The sequence below is a fragment of the Vidua chalybeata genome, chromosome 18 (assembly GCF_026979565.1).
Source record: "Vidua chalybeata isolate OUT-0048 chromosome 18, bVidCha1 merged haplotype, whole genome shotgun sequence".
Lineage (NCBI taxonomy): Eukaryota > Metazoa > Chordata > Aves > Passeriformes > Viduidae > Vidua > Vidua chalybeata.
This window is the reverse complement of record NC_071547.1, coordinates 4,132,201-4,147,450: the sequence shown is the minus strand read 5'-3', so window position 1 is coordinate 4,147,450 and position 15,250 is coordinate 4,132,201. Positions and strand designations below refer to the sequence as shown.

Here is a 15,250-nt window from a genome sequence, read left to right as displayed (position 1 = left end):
GGAGAGAGACTCTTGGGGGGGCGTTGAAATCGAGATTTCTCCGCAGGATTGGAGCCCCAGATGTGTTGGGAATCAGAGGCAGAGGGTGGGGATGGATCCCCTGTGGCAGCAGGGAGGCTGTGGATGCACAGGGCAGGAATGGGAGACGCAGCAGCCTTGGGAAAAGTGTTTGAGGGTCACATTCCAGCAGGAATTAGGGAGGTGTGCCAGCATCAGCTGAGTTCCCTGTGTCTGGCATTCCTGGGAAATGGATCAGGATCCAGAGCCAGAGCACAGCTTCTGGAAAAGGCACCCAAATAAGGGCAGCTTTGACAGCAACATTATTATTTTTGCCAAGTGTTTGTGGAAAATCCATCAGGAATTTGCCTTTCACTGTGATTTTTTATTGCACCTTTGGGATATGAGCAAGCTGTGCCCTCTCTCCAAGACCTGCCGGGGTGGGATAAGATCCAGGGAAAGCTGGAAACTTGGCAAACTCCAAGAAGTGAACCTGGTGGTGCTTTTTAAAGGCTGTGAGTAAATATCCCAGGAACTGCCAGTCCATGGAAAACTGAGATAAGGGAGTCTCTGGGTGCCTCTCCTGGTTTCCCATATTTATTTGATAACTGGTGAGTGCAGCAGACACTGGTGGATAAAAATAAACAAGGGAGCTGCTCCATGGGATCTGGGACAGTCTGGATTGGAGGGGAGCGGTCCTTGGTGCAAGCTCAGGAATCCACATTCCTGGTTTTTAACGTGGAGCTGGATTTGCAGCAGGATCTTATCCCAGCTCAGTGTGGGTGTGCCCCAACACGCTGCTCTTACTGGTGTTACTGGTCCAGCACTCCTTTTGGGATCCCTGTCCTGGGGTTGCTGCCGTCCCTCTTTCCGTGGCATCCTTTGGAGCAGCTCACGGAGCCCACCCAGCCTCAGCACCATCCTGGCACTGGTTTGTACTGGAAGCACTGGGAGGGGGTGGCTGTGGCCATCTGGGATGGGGGAAAGGGCTGATCCGTGAACCTGGATGTACCTGGGGAATCATTTTCCCTGTGGGAGTGATCTGGGTGTTGGAGACACCCAGGAATCTTTGGATCTGCTGGGATGAGCTCTGGATCCTCCACCCACTATTGATTCCCACCTAACACAGGTCCCTGGACAGGGCCAGAGGCTTTCTTCCCACTTTTTATCAATTTCTTTCCCTCTTTCCATCCTGCAGCAGCTCTGAGCTCTGTTTGGCCGCAGGATCCTGCGCTTTTCCTTGGCAAGGGGTGTAAATCTTCCCAAAGAAAAGGGAAGGGAAAGGGGAATGCACTGCTGCCATAAATGCCAGGAATGCCAGGAGCTGTGCCAAGAGCTCTCCCATGGCAAATCCACTGCCAGGGCTGTTCCCAGCCTGAGCCCAGGGGTCCTGAAGGAGGAGCTGCACTTTGGATGTGCCAACATCTGATGAAAGAAGAGCCTCCAGGCTTCCATTAATTAACAAATTAGCTCATCAAGAGGCTCCCTAATTTGTCTAATATAAAGCTGCCCTATTAATTAAACAAGAGGACAGATTTTAATTTGCCAGAGCGCACATTTAATTGATAAATGACTCGTTGAAATCCTTCATGGCGGAATTTTCCAGGGGCAACGATGGGAGACGAGCACGTGGGGTCCTCCGAGCAAGGAGGGATTTGGGATCTCCAACATCCCATCACCTCCCTCTTGATTGACCCATCCACTAATTGGGTCTGCTTACATCCAGCCTCTCATCCCTCTTCCCCTAAATCCCATTATCTCCCTGTTTTCCACGGGGGAATTGTTTTGCAGGAGCTCCTCACCAGCGGTGCCGGGGATTTGCTGGGTTGGGAAGATGCCAGGGTGAGGTTGAGGGATACCCCCAGTGCATCCACATTACAGGTGGGATATACAGAGAAATTATTTAGTTTTCATTAGTTTTTAATTTGAATTCCCTTGGGGATTATGGCTCCTTGAAGGCAGCTTCTGCTGGTGTTGGAAGCGACCAGAATTCCATGGCCAGAATTAATTCCTGCACTTGAAGGCCAGGGATAAATCAGAGGTCTCCTGACATTCCAATGATCTCCACACAGAATTAATTCCTTGGACATCCTCTCCCCAGCCAGATGTGCCAGAGAAGCCACATCCAGCCAGGGCACCCCAGATTCCCTTTTCCCAACCTGTTTTTTTCCCCAAAAAGTTTTAAGGAAGAGTGGGTGAATTATGTGAAGTCCTTCCCGAATTTTCAATTTACCCCAATTGATTTCTACGGAATTCCCAATGTCTGAATCCTTCTGGGAGCACCTGGATGTGAGCTCCATTCTCCATCAGCCAGGAGCAGTGCTGGGGACTTTCTGCATCCACTCCAGGCCATGGACATCAGGGATTCCCTCTGCACTGTTTAGGGAGTAAAAATCAGGAATTCATTGGTGTTAGTGGATCTGGCTTCCATCAACAGCACCCTCTGGATGGATCCCTACATTTCTGGATCTATTTAAATAATTCTGAGATAACAGCTGGATTTTGGGACTGGGCTCCTGTGTGGCAAAGGGTTGTATCCAGCATGGGGCTGAGCTCTGGATATTGGGATCAGTGACCCAGATCCATCCAAGGAAGATGCTGTTGGGAACCCCAATGAGGGCACGGGTACCCCCACATCTCCCTGGCACCACCAAGCAACTCCCTCATTTCAGCAATAATCCCAGCCTGGCAAAGGCTCAGGAATAAAACATATTTTGCTGTTATTTTTACAAATTCCAGGGCAATTGAAGCCTAGGGAACCCGCACCAAGGCCACCCCCCAGCCAAAAAAACCCCGAAAAAGGCATGGATTGCTCAGGGCTGGCAGGAATGTTGAACCTTCCCGCAAGGAGCTGCTTCCCAGCCCAGAGCTGGGCAGTTCCTGGGCCCATCCCAGTGATGGGAAGCAGGATGGGTCCATTGGCAAAGTCAGCTTCAAAAATACGTGTCCCTGCAAAGCTCTGCTCCATGGAATGGTGAGTTCCCAGATGTTGATTGCAAGGAAAACTGGGTTTATTAATTTAAAAAAACCATAAATGAAGCAGGTTTCCTTATGGATGTTTGGGAATTTGAAGGAATCTATTGTTATTAAGTCATTAAGACAAATCCAGCTGGTGCCTTAAAGGATTGAGAGTTTCCTGAGGGGTTCTATCAGCCAGATCCCACTGACTTTTTGGCTGGGAGATTTCAGGAATACTCCCCTCTATCCATATTTGGTGTCTTCACTCGGCATACCAGCACCAGGAAAAGCACATCCAGAGGATTTTAGGATGATGCTGAAGGAGTTCAGGGTGAAAGATGAGCCTGAATTCAGCTCCAGCAGTTCCCAGCACAAGGAATTGAATCCTGTCAGCATCTCCCGTTTTCCAGTGGGATGTGCAGCATCCAAACCTGGAGCCCTGTAGGCATTTTAATGGAATTTCTTATTTTTTTAATGGAATTTCTTATTCCAAGGCCAGTTTGGAGGGGGCTTGGAGCAACCTGGTCTGTGGAAGATGTCACTGCCCATGGCAGGTAATGGAATGGGATGAGTTCAAGGTTTTTCCAAACCCAACCACTCCAGGATTTGATGCCACCTCTGCTCATAAATCCCTCAGACATCCTGTCTGTCACCTGCTCAGGAGCTCCAAGGCAACAACAAAATGTCCATGCCTGGCAGTTCCTCATCCCTGCCTTTGACAGCTCCAGCAGGAACTGGAAATCATGGAGAAATCTCCGGATGTGTCACTTCCATCACTCCTGGGGAGCAGGATGGGGATGGGAGGGGGTGGGTGATGCCACAGATGGGGGAATCCATGGAACATGGGATTCCCAGCTGTGCCCTGGGAATGTTCCCATCAATCCTCCTCTGCCAAGGGTGGGGTTTGGGAGCCGAGAACTTGGAATTGTCCCCTGGCCCAGATCCAGCCCCTGGCACAGCTCTGAGGGAAGCACATGGAAAAATGGGGGGAATGATGCGAGACTGGAGGCAAACAGAGGCTCTGCGAGGGTGTTTGGGGGCTGAACCATGTGGAGATCCCTGAGCTGCCCATCCCAGGGATGGGATGCAGTGGGATACTGTGCCAGCCTTAGGAGCACAGCGGGGTTTGGCCACCCTGTCCCAGCCCCGCTGTGTTTCTGGGGCTATTTATAAGCTCGAGTTGCACAAGGTTGGGACTGGGTTTTTTTTTTTGTTTTTTTTTTTTTTTCCCGTGGTTGTATCAAATCAGCGAAAAAAAGGGAACGGGAGCCGTCTCTTGGACATCCTGTCTGTGGCTTCTTTATTTGGGCAGGGAGTTTGCACTTGGATCGGGAGGCAGTGACGGGATCCGGAGGTCGGACCGCAGCGGGTGTGGAGCCAGGGATGAGCTCCCTGTGGGAAAGGCAGGGCAGAGTTATCCCTGGGCATAAACCCAGCTCTAAACCCCGGGATCTGGAGCTGGGATATGCAGCGGGAGCCTCCTGTCCTGTCCTCGCAGCTGAGCCCAGCTCCTTTTCCAGCCACTCCCATTTATCCCTACGGCTCTGCCCGGGGCGAGGGAAAGTGCTGCTGGATGCCGGAGAAAGCTCCCCCGGAGAGGGAAAACTTCCTCCAACTTCTTCCCCATTGACTGCCACATTGTTTCGGGATGAGTCGGGCGGGTTCCCAGCTCCTGTGTGGGAGGGAAGAAGGGCGAGACCCTGGAGGGGTCAGACCTGCCGGGCTCCGGCCGCGCATCCCGGCCCCATCCGCGCATCCCGGCTCCGTCCGTGTATCCTGGCTCGGCAGGGAGCTGCTCCAGGGCGTTTAATTAGCCCAAATCAATTTAGAGCTTTAATTGCTTTGCTCGGTGTGGGTGGCACTCGGCGTTTGCCAAGGACACGACAACTGCCAAAGGCTGCGCCGGCCGCGGCGCCTGGAATTGCCGTTCCCGGCGGCTGCTCCTGCACGGATCCTGCTCCAGCACCAGCCCTGGGAACGGGGATTTGTCCTTCCGCAGGCGCTGCTGCCGGCAGGGCTTTGCTGAGCAGGCGATGCCGAGTGCCCCGGAGGGAAACCCCAACCCGCAAACGCTCGGGATGGGAAATCATAGCCCGAGTCAGCGTGTTTTCCTTTCATCCTGCTAAACACAGGGATCAGTGTGAGCCCAGGATCCTGCATCCTGCCTGGACGTGGGGACGTGGCAGGTGCCTGGGAAAGGAGGCAGTGCCAAGGGATGGGTTGGTTCTGGGGGGCTGCAGAGCTCGGCCTTGCTGGGAACACTGGGATTGTGCCGGGTCTTGCCTTGGAGCCCTCGGAGCTGCTGGGATTTCGGTCATTGCTCGACGTCCAGGGGTCAGGCCTTAGCAAGGCCACGTACAGGAGCATCCATGGCCGAGCATTCCCAGCCCCAGCAGGCCCTGGGGTGGTTTTGGGAAGCCCGAAGACCCTCACCAGGTCCCAGCTGGTGCCACCCAGAGCTGCCGGGGCTGAGCATCTCTTGGTGGCACACCTGGACTCTGGACACACAAAAGGAAATCCCATCAGTCTGCAGTTGGTTTTCTCCCTTCTGGCTGGATTCAGGATGTTTTTTGCCCGGTCTTTACAGCTGAGGGTAATTAATTAGCCTTAATTAGTATCCTCTGGTAGATGAACTTCCTTTCTGCTGGGGAGAGGGACGGAATGGCTGGTGGCAAACCCAGGGCAGTGTTGCTGGAGCTGGTTCTGGGGTGTCCCAGTGGGGCAAATCCTGCTCCTTTTCCAGGCTGGAGGAGGGTGAGGGGGCATCACTGCCAAATGTTCTTGTGTTTCCTTGTGCTGCCTTTGCTCCCAACCCCTGCACTGGCTCTTATCCCGCTGGGATGGATGCTGGGACTGGGATGGATGCTGGGACTGGGATGGCTGAGGCTTGGGAGCGCGGGAGCTGCGTGGGGAAGGAAGGAATTTTCCCGGTGCCACATCAAGCCTGGGGTTATCCAAACCTCCTGCTCTGTGTGGGTGGAGGCTGCACTGCTCAGTGCTCCCAAGCTGGGGGGCTGCCCCAAAAACCCCTTGTTTATTCCCTTGAACCCCATCCCTGCATCCAGCCTTTCCCATCCCTCCTACCCGGGGGACGCTGGAGCTTCTCCCAGCCCCTCTGTGGCCCCCAGATAACTTTTCTTGCAGGTGTTAAAGGGGCTGGGGTGACAGAGCTGCCACCACAGAGCCTCTGCGGGCTGGGGGGGCTGCCTGGAAGCATCTGCAGCATCCTGGTGCTAATGAAATCCATCGGGAAAAGCAGCCCCTGAGCAGCAGGAACGGCGTTTGGGAGCCAGATTTGCCTGAAGGGAAGTGACTCAATGTCTTGGAAGGAGTTGGGGGCGGTGGGGGGAGCAGAGGACAGCGGTTGACCCAGGGTGGGGACAGCACCGCGGCGGGGGCTGGCAGCCACCTGCCTCCCCTTGGGCTCCCGGCTGGAGCAGCATCCCTGCGGAGCGCTCTGCGCTCCGTTATCCCTCCGTGGGACGCTGTGTTCTGGCCCGGGGGGCGGCACAGGAAAGGAGGCCCCTCGGGAAGCAGCTTGTTGCTTCCTCACGCTGGGTTGTGATCCAGGCCGGCGTTCCCAGCTCCCGGCGTCACACCCTCTCCCAGCTGTTGCTCGCCGAGCATCGAGCTGCCAAGAAAACCTTGGTGATGGATGCAACTCCCTCCCAGCTCCCTTAAAACCGGCGGGGAGCGGCACCGTGCCTGTGTCTGTCCCGGCACGCCGGGATCCGCCTGGGAATGGGATCCCGCTGGCACCCAGGGCACCCCAAGCTCGTCCTGCCCAACTCGGGCAGCAGGACAGCGTTGGCACCGCGCGAGGTATGGAAAGGTCACTTGGTGGGGGACGCTGGGGGAGCAGATGGGGCAGGATGGGGCGGCAGAGCGATGGGGCAGATCCAGCCTGTGCTGCTCCCCAGCCGGGTCTGTGTTTCTCATGGTTTTTATAATTTTGGGCTGCATTTCCCACTGTCCTGGGGCACCGCTCCTCTGCACCCTGCTGGGGACCTGCCACAGGTGCCACAAGTGTGGAATATCCCGGAGGTCCCACCCCATCCCGGGGGTCCTGGGAGAGAGGGACACCGGGGAGCCGGTCACGAGTCCCCAGCCTGGCTCCACAGGGGGATTGGCACATCCCTGCCTGCTTCACACTTCAGGGCTTTCTGGGGCTTCTCCTTTCCCCGCAGCAGCCCCACGAACCGGCACATCAGCATTTTTCTAGCCCTGATTCAGCTCAGGAATGTTGCGACACAGAGTTGTGCAAAGCTGGCAGTGCCTCCAATTCCTCTTTTTTTGGCTCTCACGGGAGCTCCTCCGCGTGGGACGGGGTCAATGTCCCCACGTCATGGGACATGGTGGCCTTTAGCTCCCTCCCACCTGCCACCACTCCCTGCTGGCATCACCCCCTGTCCCCTGGTCACACTTGGGTGATGCTTTTCCAGCTCTGAGGGAACTGGGATTTGTTCCCTGTGCGTGGCTGAAACCATGAGCTGGAAAACTCATGGATCGTGATGATGGAGAGCAGGTGAGGGCTCTGGTGGAAGGCGATGCTCTTTCACAGCATGGTGCAGCTTTTGCTCCACGTGTTTTGCATCTCCCTCTGGATGAGCTATGCTGGCTCAGGGCAGGGATTTGTGTCCATCCAGGCTCAGCTGGTGCTGAGCTGCACTGTGGATGCCACTGGCAATTTCCAGCTCCTGGCAGGCACAGGGTTGAGGTCAGGATGGTTAGGGACAGCCCTTGGCTGGTGACCCTCTCTTTGGGGGTACACACCAGGCCAGGCTGATTTCCCCACACAGAATGCACTGTGGGATGAACAGCTGGGAATGGACAGGACTCATGAGCAGCTTCTCTTCGTCCCTACACGCCAGGACTGGCTTTGGGTTCCCCCTCTGCTGTGTGTGTGAGCCAGGAGCATCCCAGGAGCAGGGCATAGATTTGGGGTGCAAATCCCTGGGGAGCAGGGATGAGGGGCAGCCGGGGTGGAGGGGACCCTTTGGCTGTGCTCACAATGAGGGATACCCAAACCCTTCCCAAAGGCTCCCAGGAGATTCCCAAGCCACTGTGAGCAGCACAGGAGCCGTGGTGGATGGGACATGTCACTGCTGCCACATCCCCTTCTGTGTCCGGCTAAACTCCGCAAATTCAACATCCTCCCCCAGAGCTTCCCCCTTCCCCTTCCAGCTCTGCTGAGGCCAGCAGCTGGTTTGTTCCACGGGCTGCATTTATTTTCCTCATCCTCCCATCCCATGTGCTTCTCCTCGGGATGAGAAAGCTCGGCAATATCCGTGTCAGCTCCAGCTGGATGCCAAAGCCACAAGCCCAGGGTCATTCCCATGCCAGCCCTAACGGGGCTGTAGGAGAAGCAGAGATGTCTGATCCAGCCTCTAAATGCTGAAAATTCCTTGGGGATTTATCCAGCTCAGGTAAACACCTCTGGATTTATATATATTTGTTAATTTATATTTTTTTATAGGGATTTGGGAGGAAGGGTTTGCTGGAGATTTGCAACCAGTTGAGGTTTTTTGCTCTCCTATTGTCATACAGTGGGTTTGGGATCTCTGGGATCCCCACTGTCCTTCACCCCAAACCCCTTAATTTTCCCTAAAACCCCAACCTCTTTTGGAGCTGGGCTTTGCAGCCTGCGGGGTGGGAAAACAGCACGGAAGGGAGAGGAGCTGGCAGCGAATTTGGGGGGGTTGATGTCCTGACAGTGTGGCAGTGTCCCCTCGCAGGGGACAGGGAGAACAGGGTGGCTTTTCTTTGCCGTGCTGATCAGCATTCAGCTGGGGACACAGAGCACAGCTGGGAGGATGCTCCCGCGGATCCGGGGTGACTTCCTCGCTCGAGGGGGGGGCTGAGCCTGCTGTCCCCAGCCATGCCACGTCCCCTGTGGGGTCACGTCCCTCCCGCAGCCCTATTTCTGTTTTCTTGGTTTTCTTTCCCTTTGTACGCCCCAAATGCAGAGCGATGTCCCCAAGGATTTGTCCCCTGACAAAGCCCAAGCCATGGTTGGGGACAGCATCACTGAACTGCTGGGGTGTAGCAGGGAGGATGCTCTGAAAAAGGGAGGGTTTTTTTGTCTTTTTATTGCCTGAGAAGTGCCAGGAGAAAACCTTGGATTATTAGGAGAGACTAAAGCAGATGAAAGAACTTTTATTATCTTGGAAGCCGAGTCATTTTAAGCAGCTCAGAAGTACAAACTGCCCTTTTGAAGGAAATCTTTGCCTGTGTAGGTGCAAACGCCCAAATTTTTCCCCTTTAATCCTCAAACCTTCCAAAGAGCAGAATGGATGGAGCAAAAAGCTGGGATTTTATGAACGGGGTGGCTCTTTCGACACTTGATGCCAGGGAAGGCCAGATTCCTCTGCTGGAGTTTCACCCTGGGAGGGGCCTTTCATGACCGAAATTTTGAGATTAAACCCCTTTTTCTGGCAGGATTGGGGCGCTTTCCCCATGGGGGTGACCCCACACTGTGGCCAGGAGGATCTGTGGGATCCATCCCGTCCTAGCCCGACCCGTCCTGCTCAGCCCGGCCGGCTCTGCCCAGATAAACACTGACTCATGTTTTTCTGTCCCACCCTGGGCACAGCAGCTTTTTTAAGGCTGCCTTTTCCAGCTATTCCCTTTTCCCTGTGCCGTTCACATGGGCGGGGTGCAGCCTCAGGGATGCAGGGAGGGGCTGGGGATGCTGGAGGCTGCCGGGTGTGGGGGTCCCGGATCTGTGATGGAGAAGAACTGGGATGTGTCTGAGTGGTTGCAGGTAGGGATTAAGCTTCCCACTGCCCTTGGAGCAGAGCTCTGTGCCTCAGTTTCCCCCGTGGCTGTGCCTCCTCCCTTTGCCCTGGGGGTCTCCAGGTGCTGGGGGAGGTTTGGGAGAATTTCCAGCCCGGATCCTCGCTGGCAGGAGCTCATTCTCAGCCTGCTGCTCCCATGGCATCCCACATCCCTGTGCCCTTCCCAGCCTGCTGGAGCAGGACAGAGGGGTCAGGGGTGGTGGCAGGGCCGGAATCACAGCCAGGAGCAGCTTTTGGGCTGGTTGGAGTTTGGGGTTTGGAGGTCTGAACCCCCTCTTGATGGTCGATTTACACCATGGAGGGATGGGGCTTCATCCCGGGTGTCCCGGTGGGGAGTGGGGTGCTGAGCAGCCTCATCCCTGTGGCATCTGCTGCCATGGCAATCACCTGCCAAAATAAATGGGAATTGGAGCTGGGTACCCAGATCTGCTTTCCCATTTGGTGCCTTCCTCCCTGAGATTCCTGGGAGCTGGATCCCTGCAGGGATGTCCTTCCTGTGTAACCCCGGGCTGGAATCACCTGGGTGCCAGAGGGGTTGATGGGGTGGCCTCGGGTGCCAGCTTGGGATGGGGTTTGCATCCGCCTTCCCTGGGCCATGGAATTCTTAGGGATGCTCGGGATCCAGCCCGCAGGGTGGGACTGAAGCTCAGCCAGAGCTGTGAACCCCCACGGAACTGGCACCAGCACCTGCCACATGTCCCCAGGGACATCCCTGCCCTCCAGGGACACCCGGGACTGTGGCAGCGCTCGGTGGGGTCTGAGCAGGTCCAGAGGGATGTGGAGATCCCGTTTTACCCCGAGCCCTTCCCAAAGCTGAGCTCCAAACATCTGCCGGCAGTTTCCCTCTCCCGGGAAGCTGTGCCGGAGCTGCCCGCGCCTCCCACGCCCGGAGGAAGCGGGTTGGGGTTTGGGGTGCGCTGGGAGCTCGGAAACCGCCGGTGGGAAGAGGAGAGGGAAGTGCTCCAAGGAAGGAAAGGCAGAGCAGCTGCCGGGGAGGAGGCGGCAGCAGGGCGGGCACGGACCCGGCTGTTCCCGGGGGGTTGGTTTGTCCTGTCCGGGGTGTCCCGTGCGGGGACACGCATTTTCTAGGGGGGACAAGCACCCACCCAAGGGCTCCCTCAGTTTCCCCAGTGCTGCAGAGCCAGCCCTGGCAGGTCCCAGACGGATTCATTTCGTGATGTACATCAAAGCGTGATGCACTTTGACAGCTCAGGCAGGATCTGATGTACTCAAAAGCTGCTCTGCTGGTTTGATTTAATTTGATTTGATTTGATTTGATTAGGTTCTATCAGTTCTCCTCAACCTGTCCCAGTGCCTCCAGTACAAGCCTGGCCGGCGGGCGCTGGGCGGGCAGGAGGCGGTGCTGGCAGCCTGCCCATCCCTATAAACTCCTGGAGCAGGGCTCTGGCACCGCCCTGCCCGCTGGGATCCGCTGCCAGGGGCCCGAGCATCCCCTGCCCTCCCCGAGTCCCCGGGACGCGGATCCCGCCGCTTTTCCCCGCTCACATCCGTCCCCCGCCCGTCTGCCTTGGCCAGGGCAGAGTTTTTTCGCCCAGAAAAGCTGGATTTGAACATTTTCTGCTGTTCTCTCGGTTTCCTGTTGCCTTCCCAAGAACAACATCCCTGACCTCATCCTCCCCCGGTATGTGCCGGGATGCTGCCGGTGCTCGAGCCGCCCGTCGGGGATCCCACCCGGCCTTCCCTGGGTACCAAGACAAACACAGCTGCGGGAATGACGGAGAAAAGGCTATTTTGGGTAAATCCTCTGCTCATTTTTGTCGAGGTAGGAGGACAAAGATTAATAGATTGAAGGGAGAACAGTGGTTTTGGCTTGAGCAGGGAATTTTCAGCCTGGAGAGGAGCAATGAAACACTCTTAGTATTATGTGGCTTTTTTTTTTTTTTTTTTTTTTTTTCCTCCCAGACTTTGGAGTTTTTTTGCTATGAGGAATGAGGAGGTTTCATGCAGCTGCCCCTGAGACTCACCATTTTTGGGAGAATTTTGGAGAGGCAGGTGGGAGTTTGCTGGATGATTTTCCAGCAGGTCTGGGCTCCTGGTGCCCATCCTGCCCATCTGGAATGTTCACGGTGGGATTGGCCTGCTGCTCCTGTGGAGTTTGGGATTGCTCCTCATGAGCCCTGGAAACAAACCCATTCTCTGCCAAATCCCACAGGGAAGCAGAGTCCTGGTGTTCCCATTGCTCTCTGCTATCCTCAGCTCAGCTGGGAGCAGAGACCAACCTGGCAGAGCAAAATTAACAGAGAATTCAGATAAATAATCCAATAAAATGAGTTTTGTAATGAGCTGAAAATCATCAGGCCCAGCAATTAAAAATAATACTAAAGGGCAGATTTTACATTAAAAACATGGAATTGGACACAGTGGGAAGAGGAGTGGGACTTTCTCCTGTCCCTCTGGAGCAGGGGCTGAATGTGGGGTCAGGTTGAGGGGTGGGAGTGTCTCACTTGCCCCATGGATGACACCACAGTGGAAAAGGTGGTTGTGGAGCAGGTCCAGGGAGCTTTGGGGCTCTCTGGATGATGGGATGGGATGGGATGGGGTGAGATGGGATGGGATGGGATATGATGCAATGGGGTGTGGTGCGATGGGAGGCAATGAAGTGGGATGGGATATGAGGCAATGGGGTGGGGTGGGATGGACATGGGGTTCTGGGCTCCCCCACATTTCTGGGGCTCTGCCTTTGCGAAGGGGATGACCTGAAATCCCTGTTCCACAAAAAAACCTTCATTAATCAACATTAACATCGCTGGGAGAGTCAGTTCTGCTGATTCTGTTCCTTCCACCGGATCATTGACTTTAATTCATCTCTTTGGCCATGGAGGTTTTCCTGGGACAAGGTCTCTCCCCAGCTCCAGCTCATTCCCAAACTTTGCACTCAGACCTCATTTGTTCTGGCCGCTTATCGTCCCCCGGAGCTCGGCCAGGGGGAGGTGACAGGGTGGGATTTCACCCCTGGCCGGGGACTCTGCAGCAGCAATGGCAGGAAGGAACAGCAGGAAAAGCCCAGGGAGAAACAATAGCTTCCAACACAAACACCATGGGAATTTCAAAGCAGGGCTGGTGGGAGGGCGACGCTGGGGGACCTTTGGGGTGAAACGCCTCGGGAACAGGGAGGGTCCTTGGGCGTCCCCACATCCCTCCTGTGAGGACACGTCGGCGTGGGATGCTCCGTGCTTCTCGGTCAGGCTTTGGATTTTGGTTTTAACCCTCCTGCCCCAGGTAGGGGGGTTTATATCCTGGATTCTTACAGGGGAGAGGTCGAGCCCCCTCAGTCCAGGCTCTGGAGCCCGGAGTCTGACAATGGCAGGTGATGCTGTTGGTTTACCAAAATTAACATATTTAAACATACAGGGCATCACTTAAATCAGGAAAACAACCCTGTGAGAATGCAGGATATAAAACAGATCATGCAGATAATGTGCACCTCGTTTATACCCTGAATTATTTATTTAATTGTCAGTAACCTGTGGTTGGTTGTTTGGTTCTCTGTGTGCACCTGAGGATGCTGCTCGTGTTGGGTGCTTGTACAGAGAGCACAGGACGGGATTTCTGTCCTGGGTTATCCCAAAAACTGCTGGGATCATGGCAGGATCCCACCTTCCCCAGATGGAAGGTGAGGAGGGTCCCCAGGCCAGCACAGTCCCCCGAGGGAGGCTGCACAGGGTTAATTGTTGCCACACCCTGATTGGGTTTCCTCCCTTAACCCCACATCCGGGGGTGAGTGGCCTTTCTTTGATCCTGGCTTTAATGTTACAGCTCATGCCTTAGGCCGGTGTGGAGGGAGCTGCCGTTGTGCCCTGGGACGCTGAAGTGTCACCTGTCCCCCATCCCGACAGAGAGGAGAGAGGTGAGAGGGTGCCTGGTGTCACTGGGGTGTGTGGGGAGCTTCCCTTGGGGTTTTCAGTCCAATCCAGTACAAAAAAAAAAAAAAAAAAAAAAAGACAGGAGCCATAATACCATAATATGTTGCAGATTGGAAAGTCAGAGCTGTTGATGAGCTGTTAATGAGCATTATCCCGGTTTTCCCCCTGGAAGTAGGCGGGTAATCAAGGTTTTCTGCAGGATGAGGCTGCAGCCACATCCTGGTGGAGCTGAGGGACTGAATCACGTCCTGATGTCTCATGGATGGGGGTGGAAATGAGGGAGGAGCTGCGGGAGCATCTTGTTCGGGACCAGTGGGGTTCTCATGGGATCCCCCATTCCTGCGTGTTTGTCCCTTCTCTCCCTGTCCCCAGTTCCCACACATGTTGAGGGCCCTTGTCCCTCCCGCTCTCCTCACTGCGATTAACACCACGTGTTTGCTCAGCAGGGGAAAATCCCTGGCTGCAGATCCCAGCGTCCCAGATCCCCGGGATCACACGGATCGGCCGCCCTTCCCACGGACGATGGCGTTTCCCAACCAGTCCGATTACCTGGATGGCCTCAATAACAACTACAGCGACTACCCGGACTACTCCTTCGAGGACACGGGCAGCGCGCGGGCAGAGCCGGCCCACGACCCCAAGGACATCACCAGGATCCTGTCGGTCATCATCTACAGCGTGTCCTGCGTGCTGGGCATCCTGGGCAACGGCCTCGTTATCGCCATCATCACCCTGAAGATGAAGAAGTCGGTCAACGCCGTCTGGTTTCTCAACCTGGCCGTGGCCGACTTCCTCTTCAACATCTTCCTGCCCATCAACATTGCCTACACGGCCATGAGCTACCACTGGATCTTCGGCACGGTCATGTGCAAGCTGAACTCCTTCCTCCTCATCCTCAACATGTACACGAGCGTCCTGCTGCTCACCACCATCAGCTTCGACCGCTACGTGTCCGTGGTGTTCCCGGTGTGGTCGCAGAACCACCGCTCCACCAACCTGGCCTACGGGGTTTGCGTGATCATCTGGACCGTGGGCATCGTCATGAGCTGCCCCTCGCTCGTCTTCCGGGACACGATGCAGATCCGCAACTCCGTGATTTGTTTCAGCAACTTCTCCCTCTCCTGGAATAAATCCTACAAAGGGCTGTCTCTGATGAGGCACCGCACCGTGAACATCACCAGGTTCCTGGCCGGGTACATCCTCCCCATCACCATCATCACCTTCTGCTACGTCGCCATCGTCTTCAACCTGCGCCGGAACCGCCTGGCAAAGTCCAAGAAGCCCTTCAAGATCATTGTCACCATCATCGTCACCTTCTTCCTCTGCTGGAGTCCCTACCACCTGCTGAACCTGCTGGAGACGGTGCCCGACACAGTGCCCCGGTCTGTGTTTGAGATCTTCATCCCGCTCACCACGGCTCTGGCAGCCTCCAACAGCTGCATGAACCCCGTCCTCTACGTCTTCATGGGCCAGGACTTCAAGAAGTTCAAGGTGACCCTCCTTTCCAGGCTGGTGAACGCCCTCAGCGAGGAGACAGGACACTCCAGCATCGTGCACAGGAGCTTCTCCAAGGTCTCCTCCATGACTGAGAAAGAGACAACGGTTGTCTAAACT

At 55.6% G+C, this 15,250-nt stretch overlaps 1 protein-coding gene across 3 annotated transcripts; it reads left to right on the top strand.

Annotated features, from left to right (window-relative positions):
- Nucleotides 1–6,581: 6,581 nt before the first annotated feature.
- CMKLR1 (chemerin chemokine-like receptor 1) lies at nt 6,582–15,250 on the top strand. Of its 3 annotated transcripts, none has more exons than XM_053959805.1 (3): nt 6,582–6,777; nt 13,530–13,620; nt 14,083–15,250. In XM_053959805.1, the coding sequence occupies exon 3, from the start codon at nt 14,159–14,161 to the stop codon at nt 15,245–15,247; it is 1,089 nt and encodes a 362-aa protein (XP_053815780.1). In that variant the 5' UTR covers nt 6,582–6,777; nt 13,530–13,620; nt 14,083–14,158; the 3' UTR covers nt 15,248–15,250. The 3 variants fall into 3 exon arrangements, with proteins under 3 accessions (XP_053815780.1, XP_053815778.1, XP_053815779.1); XM_053959803.1 differs by having other exon boundaries at nt 14,080–15,250; XM_053959804.1 differs by lacking the exon at nt 6,582–6,777 and adding an exon at nt 8,169–8,381 and having other exon boundaries at nt 14,080–15,250.

Coding starts and splice junctions, on each gene's coding strand:
- CMKLR1 (XM_053959805.1), top strand. CDS start 14,159: ATGGCGTTTCCCAACCAGTCCGATTACCTGGATGGCCTCAATAACAAC.